General features: G+C 43.2%; 1 protein-coding gene across 1 annotated transcript in view; it reads right to left on the bottom strand.

The window, feature by feature from the left end:
* Window positions 1-22,119, bottom strand: part of LOC121611979 (dedicator of cytokinesis protein 3-like) — a 97,132-nt gene that overhangs the window by 40,341 nt on the left and 34,672 nt on the right. Inside the window, exons 6-7 of the mRNA XM_041944727.1 lie at window positions 2,979-3,127; window positions 1,262-1,346 (exon numbers count right to left, since the gene is read on the bottom strand). Of these exons, the coding sequence (XP_041800661.1) occupies window positions 1,262-1,346; window positions 2,979-3,127 (234 nt within the window). The remainder of the gene's footprint in view (window positions 1-1,261; window positions 1,347-2,978; window positions 3,128-22,119) is intronic.

Below are 22,119 nucleotides of genomic sequence, written 5' to 3'. Positions count from 1 at the left end.
GAAGCATTAAAGAAGTTCCCTGATGGACTGCGACCGCACTGGAAACCTCCGAATGTGACAAAGTTAAAACATTAGAAGCTCGATTGGCCTTTATTTTATACAGAAACATAAGAATCTCCTCACAGGGTGCGATCAATGTGTGATGAAGTCATATTCTTCATCTGCAGCGCGCAGTTATGAGTGCTTGGTATTTTACACATGAACAAAAAGAAAAAACGACAGCAGGAGGGGATGAAGAGGATGAGGAGGAAAATATGTGAGGAAGGTGATGAGGCTGAGCATCATCTCTCCGCTTCGTATAGTTTAATTGTTGCTGTTCTGACCTGATTACTGATCATCACATGTTTCAGTTGTCTGTAAAATGATAAACCTGCCACACATCAAAACTAAAGGTGAAACTAAAGTTTCATCACATTTAATTATCAGATTCAAACACAGCATCAAGTATGTCCACCTACTGAACCCAAATTATGTTTAACTTTCAACATGTGAAAGTAATTAAAGGCTAAAATAGCTCAAAGATGTCTGATCAGGTTTTGTTCTCTCAGAAGGTAGAAGCGGTTTTTAGTTGCTGTCTGATTAATGTTCACAGCCTGAGTATGTGAATGAAATGTATGTGACACGCTGAGCTGGAGCCTCCTGAACTGCTGACTCCACATATCAAAGCTGCTGATTCAGAACTATGAAGCTGATCAGATTAAAATAATGACCTGAAATCAATCAAAGTTGAACTGGGATCAGCTGATCGTTCCTCTGCTGAACTACACAAACACACAGAGGTGTTGCAGAGTGATGCATCTTTTCACTCTCAAACAATCTTTGTGTGGATCCAGAGTCCAGCGGCAGAGACACATCAACCAGAGGGCAAACTTTTCATTTCATCTTAAACCGAAGTGACGTTTCGATCAGCTGCAGCTGATTCGATTTCACTCTAAGCAGAAACAGTGAGAAGCTGCTACCTACAGTGTGTCATCCATCCATCTTTGCTGATAAAGAGGAGTGAGGAGGGATAAAATGTTTCATAAAACATCTGTTAGCACGGGGCAGCTGTAACTCTAATCAGAAAGAGATGGATTCATCATTAACTTTGCTTCTTTTTAAAGGTGTGTCCTTTGAATGAACTTTAAAACAGCTTTATAAAGAAGTGAGGGAGCAAAGTTGTGAGGGTTTTGTGTTTGTGTGTATCTTACACTGGACTCATAATGGTGATGTAATCCAGCTGCCAACAGCTGAGTCTACCTGCACTGCATCAAGGTCTCACCATCTTATAAAGATCTGACACGCTTATCTGGTCTTCATCCACCATCTCAAACTCCTTTCTTGGCACCAAGTCCAGACCCAGGTGTCTGAAAGGGGGAGGGGGAGGGGGAGAGAGTGAGACAGGGGGAGAGAGAGAGAGCGAGAGACATCAAGGAACAGAGAGAGAGACAGAGAGGGGAGAAAACATCAGTGTCTTTTATAACCTTCACACAAACCTTGTACACTATCTCCGATAAAGACACACACACACACACACACACACACACACACACACACACACACACACACACACACACACACACACACACACACAGTATTGAAGTCATTTCAGATGTGGCCTCCGGGGGTTTTGTTCCTCAGGATTACTTTCTGTTCATTCTCCACGAGCACATCTCTCACCTGCAGGTCGGTGACCTTGCTCTTAAAGACACGGGGCAGAATAATCGCAGTGAACGGTTTCTTTTCCTGCCAGTGAGAAGTTAAATGTCTGTTTCTGTGTTCTTGGTGGCAGAGGATGGCCTGTATATTTGGCTTCAGAGGCGGAGGAAGCTTATCATTCACTGGCTGATAAAGTTTAAGAACGGAGGGTTTTATTCATTACATTTTACTCTGCAGTGACTCCTCGTTTCCTCTGTAACAGCTCCCCTTGTTTCTATAAAAATGAGTTATGTGTGTATCAAAGTGTTGCTTCTGAGGATGATTTTCTTGATGAATTGGTTGATCATAGTGTCTTTGCTCCTCATAGAACACGCACGCTCAAATGATTAACCAAGAATTAAAATAATTGTGGATTAATTTTCCTTTGATTGACTATTTGATTGATTAATACAACCACTAATCTCTACAGTGATGAGAGGAGTGCAAACAATTTAACAAAATGTAAAACAAGGCGTCCACAACAGAAGAAGAAACGGCCGAGCTTGTTTTCCCTCCACGCTGCCTTTCAGTGTGAATCAGCTTTATGAGCTGACGCCGCTGCCTCGGCCGCTGCTCGTTTCTATGTGACACGTCGCTCCTCTTCTCTCTCAGCCGGGGACTGAATTAGCGGTGATCAGCTGGATGAGATAAGCAGCCCCTCGTTAGCTTGGTTTTGGCCCCGCTGTGGCTTCAAATGTTTGTTAGCTCAGTCAGTTCTTGTTAATGTTTGTCACTGCTTGGCTCAAATATCTGTTTACAGGACCAGTACCCTCAGCTTGTACACATTAAGTATATATACTGTATAGTTTAACATCACTACCAGCACTGAACTATTCCTTTCTCCTGTGAGATTTTCCAACCTGCTGCGCAGCTTCACCCACCTGCCTCCAATCATGCTTTTATTTGCCCTGAGTGGGTGTCGGAGGAGGCCGCGGATCTGCCGTCTGTAGCACTGATTTAGAGTTCAGATCGTCTTCAAACATCAACACATCCATGTGTGGGACGTTTGTGTTCTTCTTCAGCAGAACATGCTTCATGTCAATAAGTCTATTAACATGTAGTAGTATACAAAAATACTTTATCGTAAATTCACTGAAGGTGTTTAGAATCAAACACATCATAAGACGTGTTGGAAACATGCTGATAAAGAACAGAATCAGTGAAAAACATCTTTACGATAGACTTATAGAAACCATGATAAGGGTCCAGTCTGGGATCATGTTTGGACCTACAGAATACCACACTGAAATATGTGTGTGTATGAAAACTGCCTGAGTGTGTGTGTGTGCTCGTATTCTCACTCGTTGCCCCAGTCCAGCCGGACGGTGATGTGTCTCTTGACGTCTCGGCTCTGGTCCTGCGTCAGGTGGCCGGACAGGAGCTGCCTCCTCAGGTCGATCAGCTCCATCATGACGTGGCGAACCTTGTAGAACAGATCCACTTTGTGTTTCTGAAGCAGACACAGAGAGACGGGGGGGTCAGATCCACCTGCTGTTCGGCACGCTACAGTCATGTCGTTCGATTGAGCTGAGTGAGCCGCCGTTCTCTGGCGCCACGAGGCCGTTCCAACAATCACTCACAATCCAACACGGTTAAGGTGAACGAGCTCCTTGTTCTACCAGATTATTCCTATTTACGCCCACAGAGAGGGCTGGAGCTCATGCCAGCATATATTGGCCAGGAGGCAGAGAAACACTGAACAGATCACAGTCTGTCACTGAGCTCATACCAACAAACACATCCCCAGCGGCCCGTCCACCCCCCCTGCAGACATTTGGACGTTTAGTGAGAACACACAAACCCCTGACCTTCTGGCTCTGAGCAGAGGGTTTGGACACAGAGGACGCAAACATGGACGTCGTGTCTTCTATGACAAAGAGTGAATAATGGCGGGTGATTGGATGAATATATCAGCTGTTGATGATTGGCTGAGTGTGTTTGTGAAGAACGAGCGAGCGGCCTCTGAAAGGAGTGAAGCAGCAGGAAAACCAGAACATTTCCACAACTAAACTAAATCTGTTTACATCAACCAAACCAGAGCTGCTGGCTGTGGGAACAGCAGGGAGATGAACAAAGTTGTGAGTTTTGTGTCTGTCAAGCTTGAATGAAGTGTGTTTAATGTGGAGTTAACGAGGCAGAGAAAGAGAGAAACCTGAATTCAGAAGTTGCAGTCGTGTTTTTGCCTTTTTAACCAGCTCAACTACAGGATCGTGGGATTTTTCCAGATTTAAAACAAATCAAGCCTTATTAATTTAACTGTTAAGGGTCAAACTCTTTTACTACTTTTAACCCTTCACACAGAAGAAAGACATTTCTTTTTGCCACAGTCCATCCATCATTTGATCTCAAACGGTCTACATCAGCTTTGATATGATGGAGTGCATCCTGCTTTACTCACATATCTATCATTAGTTTAAAGAGAATTAATCTGCAACAGTTTTGATATGATCAATCTGTCAAAAACACACAAAATCTCTGGCTCCAGCTTCTCAGATCAGAGGAGTTGCAGTTTTTCTCCTGTTTGTATCGTGGTACCCTGAATATCTGGGTTTTAGACTCCTGGTTTGATATTAAAAGTCTCAACTTGAACTCTGGAAATATTTGTCACTTTTTTAACTTAACTAAATGTTTAACTACTTAAAGATTTTTGAGAGAGATTTCAGCTCTATAACTGTTTTAATCACATTTTTCCTGCACATAATAACACGGTCACCATCGAATGAACCCTGAATACAGTTTCACAGACTCCTCAGCTGCTTCTAGATCTGAAGGCTTCTCTGAGAACAAAGGCAGCACATTAGACTGCAACAGGTCAACAGCTCGGTGATTCAACTGAGACAGGACAGCAACTACACAAACAGGTGAACACACACACGCGCACACACACACACACACACACACAGTGGAACACACATCCTATAGCTTGTTCTGTAATTCACCCTGCAGGCCCTCAGCAGCAGGCTTTGGGGGGCAGAATGGCAAGATAAGCAGACAAAAACACACACACATATAGTGCATTACATACAGCTATACTGTATGCATGGGATACGGTTGGTACATTGGCATTCACATATATATACAGACTGTATACACACACACACCTCGTATATGCATGCAGGTGACCAAACATGCATAAATAACTGGAAGCACAAGGACAGTGTCAGCGTGCCTCCATGTTGGTATCTGTGATGCACAGGAGGCCTCTGTGCATCAGAACCGTTATATAACGCAGGCTGCAGTGGAGGCGGAGCTGTTTTTGGGAAACTCATCTCAGAAATATGACAACATAGAGTTTGGTGAACACAGTTGAGGTGGATCTGATATCGACCACTGACTTGCCCGGAAGGCGTTTCTGCTGTTCTGGGTCGAGCCCAGCCAGGAATAAGTGCGCACTGAGATTCTCTAATATTTAAACATTAGTCCGAGTGTGAGGACGGGGATTGCTATCTTAAGATACCGTGTATCTGCCGAATTTCCCGGGTTTGATTCTGCCCAAGAACTTCTCCTTTAAGACCGTCAGAGTTCCTCGTTCACCTCAGCTTTCAACCGTGTAATACTCACAAAACCTTTGAGTCAGTTTCACTGATGCTTTTTTATAGACAAAATATGGTCTTAATGGCTCCTGTCTTTTATTCTGTCTCTCGTTTATTTGGGAAGAGAGAAAAAAGTCAATTCACGCACAGTAAGAATTAAAACAACACAAATTCTTGTGAAATTCTGACCTGATCGATAGAATCAAAAATATTAAGACATTTCTGTGTATAGCTGAGAACATCGTGTTAACAGAAGGACAAAGGCGGCTGAACTCATCAGAGAGGTGGTGGTGTGATCTTCATCAGCAAAGAAGGCAAACGTTTGGGCTCATTTAGAATTTAATAGCTTAACAATTATCTCTGCAAGACGAACACAATTCACACGCCATCACCTGAGACCAATGTTAGCAAGGTGGAGCACCTACTCCACCACCAGCAAATGAGCCAACCAGCCGACACACACTGCAGCACTTCACAAAACTTCAGGCAACTCCAGCTGATCAAAGAAAATAAGTTTTCAAAAGACCTGCGCTTGTACAGCAGCAGATAACGGTGTTTTTTTCACTGGCTGCAGGAGACTCAGTGTTCTCGCTCACACATAGTGACGTTCATCCAGACTATATGTCTACTTCCAGCTTGTGCCTGAGCGTATGAGATTATATTTAAAACATGGCATCATTGTAAAAGGCTGGTTTCCTGTAACAGTCGTTTCTAAATCATAATACAACTCTGAGTCCACAGGGAAGCCCTTCTCACAGCACAGTAGTGCTGTTGTGAACCCTGTTGCACCATCCTGCCAGTGATTAGCATGTTGTAACACTTGAGGTTAAAGATACTACAACCTTCAGCCAAAGAATGCCACGTTTCAAGTGGATTTGGAGGAGTTGCTTAGCAACAACAACAGTCACGCACAGCAGTTCCCTTCAGCATCTGTTTAGCATTTGTTTGTAAGGAGATGCCCAGTGGACACAGAAGCTTAATGCTCTTGGATACACACAGTCCGTATTAAAATTCTGCATGAGCATGAGCTCATTAATGATGCAGGAGCAGCTTTCAGAGTACAAACTTTTACACATCATCTGAAAAGGACAGACAGGAGTACACTTCAACCATTTTCATTAAGAATAGTCAAGTCAAAGTTTCATTGTTTAACACATTTAAAACAACCACAGTTAACTTAAAATATGAATCTAAAAGTAAATAACAAATAAGAATAAAGAATAACAACAACAGTAAAACAGAAATTTAGAGTTATTACTCAATAATAGAAGTCCAGCTGTCAAGACCAGCTCGAATACCAATGAGGAGGGTACAGTCTTCAGCATTGAGGTGGGCTGTTCCACAGCTGTTCCACCACAAAGACCATGATGCTGCAGGACTTCTGCTAAGTAAGGTTTCACCAGCCCATTTAACATATTTAACACAAGCAATAAAATCTTGATCCTGAAACCGACACGAAGCCACTGAAGAGAGGCCAGAACAGGTGTTCTGTGACCCCGCCTTCTTTTTACAGGTACAAGGCAACGAAGAGATGACTGCTCTACAACAACGTAGAAAGAAATACAACAATCTAACCGAGAGGTAATAAAAAGATGAATAACTCTCAGAGGCCTCTACTTTGGCTAAACTGATAAAAGTCAGTTTTCACAACTGAACTAATGTGTTTATCTCATTTGAAGGAGCTGTCAAAAACCAGATCACGCTGTCCTGTTACGTGTTACAACGGCCCAAAACATACAAATACAAACAAACTCAAGACAAACACAAGAATGAAAACGTGCTGCAGATGAAAAGTAAAAGCAAAAACGCTGCAATACAGAGCACTGAGATGAAGACCTGAGAGGAAGACGGGCCAGACAAGAGGCTAAATATAAAAAAGATTACCTTTCTACGTCATTTCACCTGTTTACTCCTGTTTTCAGGTCTCAGGTCTACAATAGGTTGTGTCCTGAGGCCAAAGCCAGTCCAGAGTGTTCAGTTCATTCAGCTCATATAGGTCCATTTAGAGCATAAATGGTTTTAAACTTTAGTTTGGCAGAATACACTCTGTTCCCGAGGGTGCTCCTCAATCAAAGCAGCAGCGCAGGAGTCAGCAATAAACCCAGAGTGCTGCACAGACCAGAACCCTGCAGACACACACTGTTCTTATTTACAGCAGCAGGCTGCGAGAGGAGCTGCAGCAGGAGCAAGGTTCACAAATACATTTACACCAGAGAGCTGCCCGACTCGGGCTGCCCACCGTCAGCCACAGGAGCCGCTGGGGAAGCAGTAAAGTGTGTGCTCGGCTCAAGTTCACCTCAACAGAAGAAAAGAGTCGTGTGTCACTCTCCTTCAGAACTACAGAGACACAAAGCAGAAAATCTGGAGTAAACTGTACTTTCATAGAGACTCCAGAGCACTAAAAGCTGAATGACTGGAGAAATGAATAAATATTAGGTGCACATTCACTAACTGCTCGGTCATTTTTTACTGAGGTGATGCAGAATCACGTGAAGCCACACTGTGTGAAGCGCCTCACAGCCATTACAACGATCCATCGCAGCCATTCAAGGCTGGAATAACCTGCAGGTGAGGCTTTCAGGTGTATTACACTTTATATTGTTGAATTGTATTCAAATGGTGAATATTAATCAAACTGCCTCAAGGTAACTGACACACAGACAACCTGGTGCAAGGTAGTATTCCACACAGGAAGTTGAGTCCAGGGGCGAATACTGAAGCAGCCACGTGTGGCCTGCTGGTCCCTGGACCTCCGAGCAGATTAATCTCGCCATGCGGCCTCTAATGCAAATCAAAACTTTCCAGGACTTGATGAGTTTTATGAGTTTTAATTACAAGGCCAGGAGGTTTTCAAACGTTTGACATCATGTCATATAAAACGTCGACATGTGGACCAGATTCTGGTGCAGGTTCCTCCAGTGTTTAAACACTTCCCCCATCCCCCACCACTAACTACCATTTTTCTAATGAACTCTTTGTTGGTTGTAATTTTTTTTCTCCAAACACAGTCGTAATGAGAAAACTGACTAACAAATGTGATTTTGCTGCATTGGAGGAATAAAATCATGAGGGCGGGTGCCGAGGTATCGGTGAGCCGCGAGCCATCTGCACGTCTTCTCCTCAAACAGCCAGTCTGCAGGCTTTACAACCAGGACCATAGATTTATCCGGGACATCTGGCCGTCCCCGTCAGTGGGTGGACGTGCTCTGACCTTTGACCCTCCTATGAGTCGATCAACTCGACTTGGAACAGGTGCACCAGCAGCCAGAACAGGAGGGAACCGAGTCTCCTCGGCGCCTGGAGCTGGCACACAAACTGCAGCCATCCGGCGTGCGGTGCTTTGAAATGAAGCTGCCCAGTTCGTCTACCTCAGAGGTGCAACCGAGCTCTGAAGTTTTTTTCAGCCGCAGAGTGGAAATCTCTTTTGTGTCGACTATTTGTGGATTTAGTCTCCCTCCTACGTCTCTCCCTCTCTAACTGCCTCCTCTGCCTCTTTCCCCAGCTGGACTGAGTAATCACACCTTCACATCCAGTGGGAACGAGTACACAAACACACAAACCAGCACCGTTTAACACATCTTTACCACCTCAGCACAATAAAAACCAGCCGAGCAACTCTCACATAATGATGCTGTTTATAGAAGCTGCTCTGTTTCATTGGACCTCATACTCACACACCATCTTCATATTAACCAAGTAAAACAAAACAATGATACGGAGATAAAAATTCAGCTCCTTCGTAGCCACAGCAAAGCGTGATGCTGAGCACCAAGAGAAAGAAAACAACCACTCCAGTTTAGCCTGACGAGGACGCTTCCAGCTGGGCTGCAGCTCCTTCCACAGCGGACTAAATCAAACATTTACTTTCCTCTTTATTGCTGCATTGGCCTTTTGCTTTTCAGAGTCAGAGGGGCAGAATATGAAGATGTTAATCACTGTGACAGGCCCACCACAACGTCTCCCCCGCAGTTTCTACCAGAACATAAAACTACATCAGTGGTTTTCCAAGCTGGGGGTCAGGGACCAAAGGGACCCTGTGTAAGAGACTGTCTCAGTTTGACATTAATGTATAACGCGATTTGATTTGGTCTGACACTCTGATATCTAATGGGACATTTGCAACACCTCTTTTCCATTAGTGACATCCTGCTTCATTTTCACACCTGACATTCGAGCAAAGTAAAAGCCAAGTTTTCAAGTTTCACTGGTTTCACTGGGGTCTGAAGTGCCTGAGTGTGTAAGGGATGAGGTTTAAATGTTGGATTAGCATATTTAACTCATTAAATTAGCATATTTAACTCATTAAATATTTCAAAAGGTTACAGTTTCATTTAGAATAAAAAACATGAATAATATATGTATAAAAAAATCTCTTGTTTAATCTTTAAAAGGCAGAAATGTACATGCACAAACATGCAGAAACACATGCACATTTTATTATATTTATATATCTTTTATTTCTGCTTTTTTAGCAGCTCTGTTTTTGTCTTCACCAACTCGCGAGAAACAGGGCAGCGCCTTACACTTGCTAAACGCTCCCTGTGTTCACAGTTCGAGTTGCTAACTGTGTCTGTCGGCTGCATGCTGCTGAGCAGCTGGTGTTCAGCAGGGTTATCAGAGCGTGTGCTGAAAACAGCAACTGGAACGATGCTCATGAGACGGAACAAAACGGGGAAGTCAGGCAGAAAAGACCAAAACAATCGGCTGAAAGACGCTAAAATGCTGCTTTGAGCTGCAGAGACTGTTTGTCGCTACGGACCCCTCCCACATCAAAAACTGAAACTTAACTTTACTGTTTGATCCAAACCAAAAAGTATATTTAGATGACCTTCATGGTGTCATTCTGGCATAAACGTGGCTTGTTTTGGTAATTCTTTAAATTCTTGGACATATTTATTTATTAAGTGCTCATACTTCACTGGCCTGCAGTAAAGTACAGTAATACTATGAATGAATGTATGAGGTCAGACCCTCATATTTTGCTCAAGGACACTTCAGCACTGCAGATTCTTCCTGTATTGAAGAAGCTTTGCGTTAACTCAACACAGCCTGCTGCACCGATACTGGACAGTAACTCACTCTGACAAGTTGGACTGCAAATTTAATCAGGTAATCTGTAATGTGTAACTGATTACTTTCAGGAAGTTGCCAGTTTGAGGCCTCCTAATAGGATGTGAGTCAGCCTGGCACCTCCCAAATCAGAGGGGACGCTCTCAACACCTCTGATCCATTAGCAGACGTCCTCCTTCATTTTCACACCTGTCAAAGCGGCTGCTGCGCTACTGGAAACAAAAGCGCTGAGGCGAATCACCAGGGACCACAAACAAAGAGCCTCTGGATCCTGGTTTGGTCTCAACTGCTCAGCTGTTATTGTAACACGCTGCAACTGCTTCCTTAGGATATATCTGAACAAGGCAAGAGTCTGATGGGAAACATATCTTTCAGTCCAAAGCCTGGACCGGCAACAGATAGAGGAGTCTCATCCGAACTGAAGGACAAACTGACCTTCAGGTCACGACCAAGTGTATCAGAGTATCAGAGTATTATTAGAGATTGTGATTTCAGTAAAGCATCTTCTCAAATACATGATGCCTTTTCATTGTTGTACGTGTGTGTGTGTGTTATTGTTGTATTGTACTTTTCCTAAGGTTAACACACAGGCTTTTCACAGCTAGTAGAACAAGTACTTAATAAATGCCCTTTTCGGGGCAGCATTGGCAAAACAGGTGACACTGAGCTGTAGGTGGGAATAAATATTTAGAGCTACTGTTAATTAAAGTAGTTTATATTGCAGAGTAACATCAACAAAATAAAACAACTTCACTGAAATTTAAAAACCAAACCACAGTGCTTCTGTGCTCAGCCTCCAGCTCCTGCAATCTGTCAAAGAGTTTGGTAAAAGCAACCTTTTCTAGCAGGAGTTGGGCCCCATGCAGTGTGCAAGTAGTGTTGTGTTGTGTGTGCGCGCATGTGTATGTGTGTGTGAGCATGTGTATGTGTGTACACGCATGTGTATGTGTGTGCATGCATGTGCGTGTGTGTCCCGTGCATGTTGGTGCAAAGTCCTCCTAAATCCTCCCCTGACCTTGTGTGAACCATGCCTGGTGACACGCAACGCAACGCAAGACACACACACACACACACACACACACACACACACACACACACACACACACAGATGCCAGCAGGGATGCCAGCCTTTGGTGTTCCACGCTGTGTGTAGTTCAGGAGGTGGACAGACGGACAGTTTCCTCTCTGACTGTAGGATACGTTTTGTCCACCTGGTGCAGGTGACTGCAGTCACATGTGGCACAGATGAAGTTAAAATACAGCGAATGAGGTATTTTCAGATGTGTTTGGATCCACAGAACATGGAAATAAGTTGTCGTGACTTCCCCGTGGCTCACAACGAACTCTAAACCGAACAGAGAGGAGAACAAATGTTAGCAGTGTCCCTCCTGGCCCCTCTCAGGGCCCCGGCTGCACCCCCTGACCCCCAGACCCCGGCTCCACTCCCTCACTCCCAACTCCATCTCACCCTCCAGCTACAATTATCATTTCTCTCTCGTTTGCAGAACTGCAGATGCTGATCTGTCTGTTCTTATGACTCCTGTCTAAACGTTATTTATGAAGTATAAATCACCTTTAAAAGTAGATACGAACAAACAAACAGAAAACAAAAAAACATCAGCTATGTGAAATTCAGACTTTCAGACATTTGGTGTAAAAATAGACATAAGTGGATATTCCAGCAAGAGCTGACAGGAAGCTTAGATTTTTGAAGGACATCTCCTTTCATATTATTATTGGGGGGGAAACACATTGTATTGAATGACAATAGACTGCATGAGCGAACATTTTGGAAGGAGGGGCTCCATATACAGCCTAACAGTGCAGGAATAGACAGGTTGGAAGGACAAGCTTCCCTTACAGCACTAAAAGGGACATTCTGGAAGGAGCTCCCCCTCTCAGAGAGGTCAAAAGTGACGATGTCCTGGAGGTAAATTACAGTTACACAGGGCTCAAAACAAAAAGAGCTGGAATGCCAGTTTCCATATGTCGCTGTACAGGATCAAAATGGATAATAAGGTCAGGAATAAGGGCAAATTAGCACATTTAGCCAAAAAGCCCTCTGAATGCATCATTTCTGCCCTCAGAAAGTCACATACCTGTGCTTTCTGATACCATGCGTCTTAAAACACTGTTTTCTGATTGGACACAGTTATAGTCAAGGTTTGTTCAGGTTTGGACACACAAACTACTTGCATCAGGTTGAAGAAACACTGTGGTTTGGGTTAAAATGACGACTCTGTGAAGGTTAAGGGGCCTCTGTTGTCATGGTTACAATAAGTGGCTAACATCAGGGGATGATGGTGGTCACGGTAAAGAGAAACCATCGCTGACTGTCAAATGGAAACGCACTGCATCTCTCTCACGTTAAAGTCTGACTTTTTGTTGGCCCTTCCAGGCCGACCTCCTCTCTCTGCTTTCTAAAACAACGTCATGCTATTTCCTCCTTCGCTCGATGGACAGGAGGCGTAGTTACTTGCGGCCACTCGAGGGCGCTACTACTCGAACCTAAACGTGTGGTTTTTGTCCACTTGCTGAAACAAGTGTTTTTCTTGTGAGGACAGTCTCCGTTCAACAGGCCGCTTCCTTTATGTCTTCAGATTCAGTGACAGAGTGAGGACATTAAACCATCAACACAAACTGGGAACAAGTGAACCACTGATGGTATTTTTCAATTAGCATTGAAATTGAATTGAATTGAAAAGTTCTTAGTGGAAAATCACCAGCCAGATAAATTTAAGCTGCTACAACATTCAGTTACTTAAACACTGCAAATCATTGCACTAGATGTCAGTGATGTGGTCATGACAAGATGTTTTTATGTCGCTGTTTAAGTCGCACTGACGCAGAGTCACTGTATGCTTTGTTGTACATTCTGTCCTGGTCCAAATGAACTTCTTAATCATCATCATCATCATATTCTACTGAATCCTAACATATTTTTCAGTGTATAAACTTGGAGCTGATAAATATTAGTGTCTTTGCAGTCGGAGTCAGAGCTCTTCTTATCGAGAGGTTTCTCCTGAGTGTGAAATTGACGCCAAGGATTTTCTGTAGTTTCATTTTGAATGTAATGAGTTAGACAGCTTTTACTATGGTATAACACACACTACGTCAAAATAAGAGCTAAAAGCTTGACAGCATCTCGATCCCATAAAGGGACAGGAGACATTAGGACGTAAAACTCTCCTCTGACTGATCTGAGTAACATTAAACTCCTGTTTCAATTCAAACACGATGACAAGACGAGGATGTGAAGGTCCTCACAGAGACAGCAGAGTTCATACAGAAGTGACGTCAAGCATCAGAAAAACAGTGATAATGACTGAGATGAGGCCACGCATCACATGAAACTATTAAAACTGCTTCTTCAGTATAACTTACGTCATGTAACAGTAAAACTAAACACTGCTGGATATCATGGAGGACTATAACTGGACACACTTTGCCACATGTGTCTTAAGCTTACACAGCTAAAGAAGCTGAGGCAGAATAAAACAAACAGCAGATCCACTGATGCAATAAAAACATCTACTGTACGGCAACAATGGCCTCGTCGCCGTGGCAACGACGAGTGACTCATCATGGCAATGATATGACACGGCACTTACTGAAGCCTATAGATCCTGGACAGACACGGACGTCCACGTTCACATACAGCTCAAATCCACAAGTCCGGACAAAAAAAACACACTTTCACTCTCTGTGGAAAAGTCTCACACACACACACACACACACACACACACACACACGCACACACGCACACACACCTGAATGACAGAAGCTCTGCTCTGAAACAGACACACACTTGTATGCACAAACGTAAGAGATGGTTGCAGCTACTTACAGGTGTGATAGGATGATAAATCCGCTCGCTCCTCTCTGCTTCTACCACTGGCACGCCGCTAAAAAGCAATCCAGACCGGCGGACGGGAGGAAAATCATAGCCTGTCAAACGACTCCCAGTGCACTCCCTCTCTCTGCTCGTGTGTCTACGTATGTGTACCTAAGCCTCCCTCCCATCCTCTGACCTGCTCGCAGTCTCCATCTTTCTCATCTTTCTTTTTCTCTCTTCTCACCCCCCCTCCCTCTCTCTCTCTCAGCCACCCACCCACCCACAGGCCAGTCTGCAGCGGCAAGCTCCTCGACACTTTTGCGATGTTGGAGAGAGTGCACAAAGCTGAGAGAAGATACAGCGAGGTGTGGACTCTAAAGATAGAGATATACGGCGCACTTGATGATAAAGACGTCTGACAGCGGGGCCGACACCCCGAGGCCTTTGCCCACAGAGAGCCTTGAAATCAGATGTGTGATGTTTGTGTGTATGTGAAAGATGGAAAGGCGGAGGCCAGACACATGAAAAGGCAGCTACAGCAGGTTAGACGGAGAGAGAACCAACAGTATGTCGTCCCCTGCGCTCCCTCTGGGCAAAGAAACGACGCCGCGCTTCACCTTGATAATTGCATCAAGCTTCACTCGAGCAAACCAGTCAAAGTTTGACAGTGCAGAACAGATTTAAGGTTTTATGCATCAAACTCCAAACTCTGATCATTTGTTGCAGACAGACAGAGAAAGAGATGAGAGGACAGATGAAGAGCAGATTAATATTTGATAACAAACTGAAAGTATACTGTAGAGTTTACTTTTCACTTCAGACCTGTCTGTTGTACAAGTTTACAGCTAAATATGTTCTTATTTCTGCCCCTGATGGTTTTATCCTGAAGATGATGGCAAGTCTTGGCTCTTTGTCCTAATCTGGGCGTTTCTATGGGCCTGGCCTTGAGTTTTGACAAGCATATAAATGGTCTGATTCGCTCCCGCTTCTACCTGCTGAGGAACATTAATAACCTCGTTGTGCCCAGAGCTGAGATGGAGATGATTATACAGAGTTTATTTCCTCCCGTCTTCATTACTGCAACTCCCTTTTCACCTGCCTTAATAAGACATCCCTGAACTGTTAACAAGTGGTACAAAATGCTGCCGACCAAGTCCTCCAAAAGGGCTCATGCAACACCTTCCTGATGTCTTCACACTGGCTTCCCAGTTTCAGATTCTCGTAATCTCGTTTGGAGCCTTGTGTGGCTTTTCATTTCTTTTTTGTTTGTGAAGCACTTTGTCTGCTCTTGAAAGCTGCTATATAAATATCATCATCATCATCATTATTATTATCAGATGTGCTAGAGGTGCTGGTGACAGAGACTTCACCCTCAACCTCTTAACGATAAGGAAGAATCCTTTCTTGACAACGAGCACAACGTTTCAGCAACAGGCCAAAAGCTTAGAGCATCGGCTTGATCATCAGGATTCAAGATTCAAGATCGTCTTTATTATCACTGAGCGTAGCATGTCAATGAAACTTGTATTGCAACCCCCATGTTAGAAACAATAAAAAATATAAGAAAGTAATAATAAAATAAAATAAAGATACTAGAATAAAATATACTAACATGCAGATAAAAATATGTATAAATGCAATAAAAATATAGCAGAAAGGAAAATATACTAAGGCAATAAAACTATACTAGAACAATAAACAATAAAATATACCAGCAGCATAAAATATACCAACAGTATACTATCAGTCCGACATGAAACCATATTCACAGCTTTAGCTTGCTGTAATCACTCCTCCTGTTCATTGTGTCCATTAAAAGAAGCCCTTCTAACACGCTTTGTGCGAAAACATATTCCAAGGTTTAATGAGGCTGCAGCAGTCTGGATAAGACAAATCAAGTGGATGTCCTCCAGAGTTTCGGCCTTTGCTTCACAGCTCCCTGTGTTTAGTGCTGTTTGCTTGCTGGGCTGCAGTGGAGGGCTGCAGCCACAAAAACAGGGACATTCGTAAGAAAAAGGAAGATATCCACCTGATCTGTGTCACTCAGACTGTTGAAGCCTCATATTAACTTTAAATACACTCAGAACTGTATTTTTAGACAGAATGAGGACGGTGGAGGAAGAGATCTCTTCACAGCATGAACAGAGGAATAATTCCAGCATCAACATATGTGCACCTGTCTGCTGTTTCAGAACAGACTCCACTGTTTGTGCAGAAGCTTGCAATCGTAAACAAAAATCATTAAAAACATGCTGGAACTTTCTTTTCCTCACTTTGTTGAATTATTTCCAGTGTGTGGAAACATGTGTGGTTTACCTCGTTTTTCATAATTACATATTCAGCTTTTTTCTCTTCTTTATCTGAAGTGAACCACTGAAGCTTCCACACATCATCTGATCACATTTCAGCGGGAAGAGATGAACCGCAGCTCGACCACCACAACGACAAGCTGAGGGCAAACATACTCATGCACAGCTGTTTTCCACATGTTTCCATCCTGTGGGGCTGTAAACACACACACTGGTCTGGTTTGAGGACAGCGGCTGTGGTCGACGCTCCTGCATTCACCTGCATTCCACAGTCACCCCTCCCCCCACCATGTCATCACACAGAGCAGACACACAGTGTGAGAGACAGCCACAGACAGATGTGTGTCAAAGGCCAAAACCAGAGGTGGCGTTTTAACACTGTGCTGTTACCTTCACTACACAGAGCTGTCAGTCAAACTATACAGCAAATGACAAGACGGGCCTGGAGGAGCGAAGACTGATCAGACAGCACACGGTCGCACACGGCTAATGAACCATAACTCTGACAGTCTCCATCTCCGACGCCCATCACTGCTGAATTATGTGAATTAAAACATCAAAGTTGAAGTCCGTCACAGTCATTTTGATCCAAACTGTGGATTAAAAAGACAAGAACTAATAATAATAACACATTTTATTTACAGGTGCCTTTCTGGACACTCGAGGTGACCGAACATCATAAAACAAACACAACAACTGTGCTAATATCAGTTCATAGTGATCTGGAGATGCAGCCTGGTAGTGAGGAGTTTCTCATGTTTTGCATGGTTAACATGAGAAACACATTTTAATATGAAATAAAATACCTTTTAATACAAGCAGTCCAGTACAACACCATCACTGTCTATGACCACAGCAGTACTCAGATAGTTGAAATAAAGGTCCAGTGTGTAATAATAATAATAATAATAATAATAATAATACTTGTGAGTATGTTTTCATGTAGAATCACATGAAAATAAGAATCGTTGTGTTTTTGTTTAGAATGAGCTCTTTATATCTACAGAGTGAGCAGGTCCTCTACCAAGGAGTCCGCCATGTTTCTACAGTAGCCCAGAACAGACAAACCAAACGCTGACTCTAGAGAGGGCGGCCGCCGTAGGGGAGGGTGAGGCGAGGGGAATTCAGGTGGTTGCAACCTGTAACCTCACTGCTAGATGCCCCTAAATCCTCCACACTGGACCTTTAACACCTCTCTGACAGTGTCAGCAACAAACTAACAGCATAACCTGGTTAAATGTAGAATTATGTGTTGTACTGGTTTGCATTAAATTGTATAGGCGTACCTAATGAAGTGGCCGGGGAGCGTGTTTCCTGTTGTAAACAGACCTTTTTCACGTGTCCTATCAGGAAAAGCACAGGTGATGGAGGCTGTACTCGCGGTGCTGTGCTCTGCCTCACTGGAGCAGCTTGCGGAGGTATTATTAATGTTATTACTTCCACCTTCTCCTGCACTGATCAGTCAAATGTCTGCTGTGAAAAAGCTGTTTGCAGTATATAAACGCAGTTTCTGGGAGACAGGGCTGCTGCTGCTGGACCTCCGCTGTGACTGCTACATCTCTCACTATAAAGAACAAAAACCAGTCCAGTTCCAGTCGACCGCACTCACAAACCAGACAGAAACCAACATTAAGGCATTTTCGAGTTTCTGCTATTATCTGTCTTCTGTTATGACATGTTCTACAAAGCTTTATCCTCAAACAACCCCGCTGACCACACACCAATTATCTCCAGACACTACAGCCTCGACCGAGACTGTCAAAGGAAGAGTCCCCATTAAACCACAGAACGAGCAATCAACGAAGAGCATCTTTCGTTTCTTTCAATCATTAAAGTCTGAGTGTGGATTTAAGCGGAGCTGTTTTTTTCTTTCTTTGGACGCCACATCACAAAGAGCATAGCAAAGCATCCACATGTATTTTCTTTTGATTAATTTTCACTCATGTTTTTCAGAGATTCACCATCTTTTTATTTTTTTTGAGCCATTTCCTCCTCTTGATTCTTGAATAAACCTGAATTTTGGTCTCTCTCTGTATCACAGTTTTTTCTTTTTCAGTCTCCTGTTTATGATTTTATTTAGACTGTTCAAAGATCCTGAGAGTGAGCGTCTCACTCTCACTGTTTTTCTTTTTATCTGGCTCAGTTCAGGTCTCCTCTGTCACTGTCTTCATGTGTCTCTGCTGCATTATTTTCCTTCCTTCCCTCTAATTTATCTCAGTATGTGTGTGTCTCAGTGCTGCTCTGTCTCTGCCGTCTGTCCCCTGCTGCAGTGATTTCAGAGGGATTATAGGATCACTGCTGCCCTGGTTGAGTTCTCACGATGCAACTTTCATTCCTTAATAAACAAAATGTGATCAGGCTCCATATATATATGTACATGCATATTATTTCCAATGTAAAATGCCTGTTTCATTACATGTCTAAGTGTAGAAGTAGTTCATTTGTCTGTGTGCATCTGCATGTGGGCTCAACTACACGTGCATATGAAAGCATGTGCATGTATATATGCCTGTGCAGACAGAGGACGATGATGTAGCAGTGATTGGTCTCATGGCCTGCAGCCTGTTCAACAATGTCTTACAGCAAGTGCTTTGTGTGTGTGTGTGTGTGTGTGTGTGTGTGTGTGTGTGTGTGTGTGTGTGTGTGTGTTTAGCTTAGCTCTAAAAGCTTTTGTGACAAATCTTTCGGTGGCCTCTAACTGTTTTTTAATATGTTGATTCTCTTTTTTAAAACAGCTTTTTAAGAAACCTCCAGGATCTTCTGTTTTCTGTTCACTTTACGAGCAGCTTCATTAATGACGGACTGAATCAGCGACTGAGTTGTAACTTTATTAACTAGCAGGTCATCTTTGAAAGTGATGATCCTACAGCTTGTTTGTGTTTTTCTCTTCTCTCTTTGCAGAGTGACATTTTCTCCTTGGATTTTTGTGGATGTTTTGTATGTTCGCTCTAGTTATCTCTGCTCAATACTTAAATAACATGACTTTATGTGGTCGGAAGAATAAAATAAAACTCCGATGAGGCAGATCAATATGAAACTACATGTGCACACAGTACAGCCAAAGGTTGAATCACTGCTGCATTACTCAAAAAGACGCTAAAAGCAATATGAACTAAAGGTTTAGATGGACAATGTCAGACAAGTTTACATCAAGGGTCGTTGAACCTTCACACACTGAATAATAAACTTTGGCTATCCATCATCCCATCATCCACACAGTACATACTGTACATTTCAGCCCTGAACTCCACCCGGGGTCTGTGTGCATTCACTTTGTTCGTGTCGTTTCTTCTGTGCAGCTATAGAACGTGTTATTGCATTGTAAAGCTAAAAGAGCTGAACGAGGCCTCCTCCTACTGGATGTCTTTCCTGTCATTCCCCCCTATTCGTCTTTCTCTCGGCTTCACACATGCATGCACGCACGCTCGCTCGCACGCCCACACACACACACACACACACACACACTTCTCTGCACAATTCACAGCAAAAAAAAATGTCTCCCTCTGCGTTCATCCCTCCATCATTGTTCAGTTGTCACCACTCCCTCTCTGCCCGCCTTCCTGTTCACACATCTATCCCACCTACACACACACACACATGCACATGCACACACACACACACGCAATCTTATCTAGTTTGACATCAGCATGTAACAGACAGCAGAGAGTGAAGAGGAATGTAGGAGAAGGACGATGGGCTGGGATAGAGGGAAAAGACAGAGAGAGCATCAAAAACATGGAGGAAAAAGAAAGCGAGAACAGAGAAGAGTGCAGCAGAGTGCTGGATCCAGGTCATGTGATGTGTCTGTTTCTCTCTCAGTCTGAATTCTTTTTCTTGCAAACTTTATCTTGCTTTCTTAAACTCGCTCTCGCTACATCGCTGCACTTCCTCCCTCTGTTCTCATTCTTCTGCTCAGTTTTTCAGGTTTGCCTAATTGGCATGACTATAATTAAGCAAAGTAGTGGCATGAAGGTTGTGAAGAGCTGACAATGTCAGGACAATGATGATGTGAAATGAAAAAAAAAACACTATACAACTATCATGCTGCATCGTGTTATGAAACAAGACTAAGAGTCAAGAGCTGTGTGGGGCTGTACTGAAGGACAGCAGTGCTTTGATCTGAAGGCTGACATCAACACGCCAACATGCTCACGAGGAGACAATGTTTTGTAGGTATAATATTTGTTATCGCACCATCTTACTGTTAGCATGATAAAATTTACTAATTAGCATTAAAATCAGTTGGACAGCTGAGGCTGATTAACTAGTTTTCAGTTTACTGGGTCATAAATCAAAGTATTAGAAAAACTGAATTTTGACCTGCTGGTAGTCCAGGCGGCTGGTGACCTGTGCTGGCTTCATCACTGTCACTGGTGTTTGACAAATGTTAAAGCAGATGTGCTTTACTGAGGCTGGGATCACATGCAGGTAGAGGGCTGCGCTACATAACACTGACCCCACTGATGTCCCAACAACAACAAACAGAAAACCTTTATGCTATATGCATGTGCAAATCACTTCACTTTCAGTTCACTTCAAAACTGAAGCTCAAGGGTGGATCAACACAGATTTCAAACTTCAAACCTTTAAGTTTTGCCATTTTTATGTTGATTTACTGTTTTTATCCGTAGTATTTAATATTTAAGGAAGAGTCGAGATAAACTGTGTGAACATTAAGCCTTGTTTGAAGCCAGTTAAAGAACCAGAAAGCCAGAGCTAACGTTAGCGCCACGCTTCATACGGCAACAAGCTCAGCTGGTTTGTTGTTACATTAAAGCCTCCTCTGCTGCGTCTGTATGTGCTTGTTGTATCTGAAGGTGCTTGACAGAAATGTCCAGTGTTACACTGTACTGCTGTACTTATAATATATTTTGGGTTTTCTGCCAAATACAAGTTAACAAATTGAATAAAATGGTAGTGATGAGAACCATAAAACACGAGAGATAAAATAAGAATAAATCAGGAGTCAGAGCTCAGCTCATTCTTCTCCACTATCGGTGTCACTTTTCCCCCCAAGTAACTACTAAGTCTTGTTTTGCTGCGAGGGTGTGCTGAATTCTTGGTATGTAGGTTATATTTTTGTTAAGATTTTGGTTCTTGGTTCTTTGGTTCTGCATCATGTCCACCGGTCTCTCTGACCAGCTTCTGGTCTCTCAGTTACTATTTATTATTCATTAAGTTGCTTTCTGTCTCAAGTTCTGGTCGCTGCAGTGCTCAGATAATCTGCCACCCTCTACTCTGAGCTAAACAGCACTTTATGTTGAGTTTATGTAGTAGATCCAAGTTTTCAGTAGTTTGTCCTTTTCTTTGGCTATAATTTCAGTCTATAATTTCAGTCTATAATTTCTCTCCTCTGTTGCTCCCTTGACAGTTGCTATTTCCTCCCCCTCTCCCTTCTGCTTTCAGACATGCTTCCCAACATTCTACATGTTACACACTCTCTTCCACTCACTCACACACTCACACACACACACACACACACATCCAGCGATGTATAAATTCCCTGCGGCAGTGTGCAAAGGCCATGAACACAAGAAAGAGAGAGACAAACAAAGCACAAGAGTGGGTGTGTGTTCACAAAATGACACTGACAGACAAAATGTACCCACATAATACAGTGAAGGACACAAAAGCACTGTACCTGTGTGCTTCTGTGTGCACCTGTGTGTGTGTGTGTGTGTGTGTGTGTGTGTGT

The sequence above is a fragment of the Chelmon rostratus genome, chromosome 2 (assembly GCF_017976325.1).
Source record: "Chelmon rostratus isolate fCheRos1 chromosome 2, fCheRos1.pri, whole genome shotgun sequence".
In the NCBI taxonomy this organism is placed as follows: domain Eukaryota; kingdom Metazoa; phylum Chordata; class Actinopteri; order Chaetodontiformes; family Chaetodontidae; genus Chelmon; species Chelmon rostratus.
Note: the sequence above shows the minus strand (reverse complement) of the source record. Positions and strands in the feature narration are given on the sequence as shown.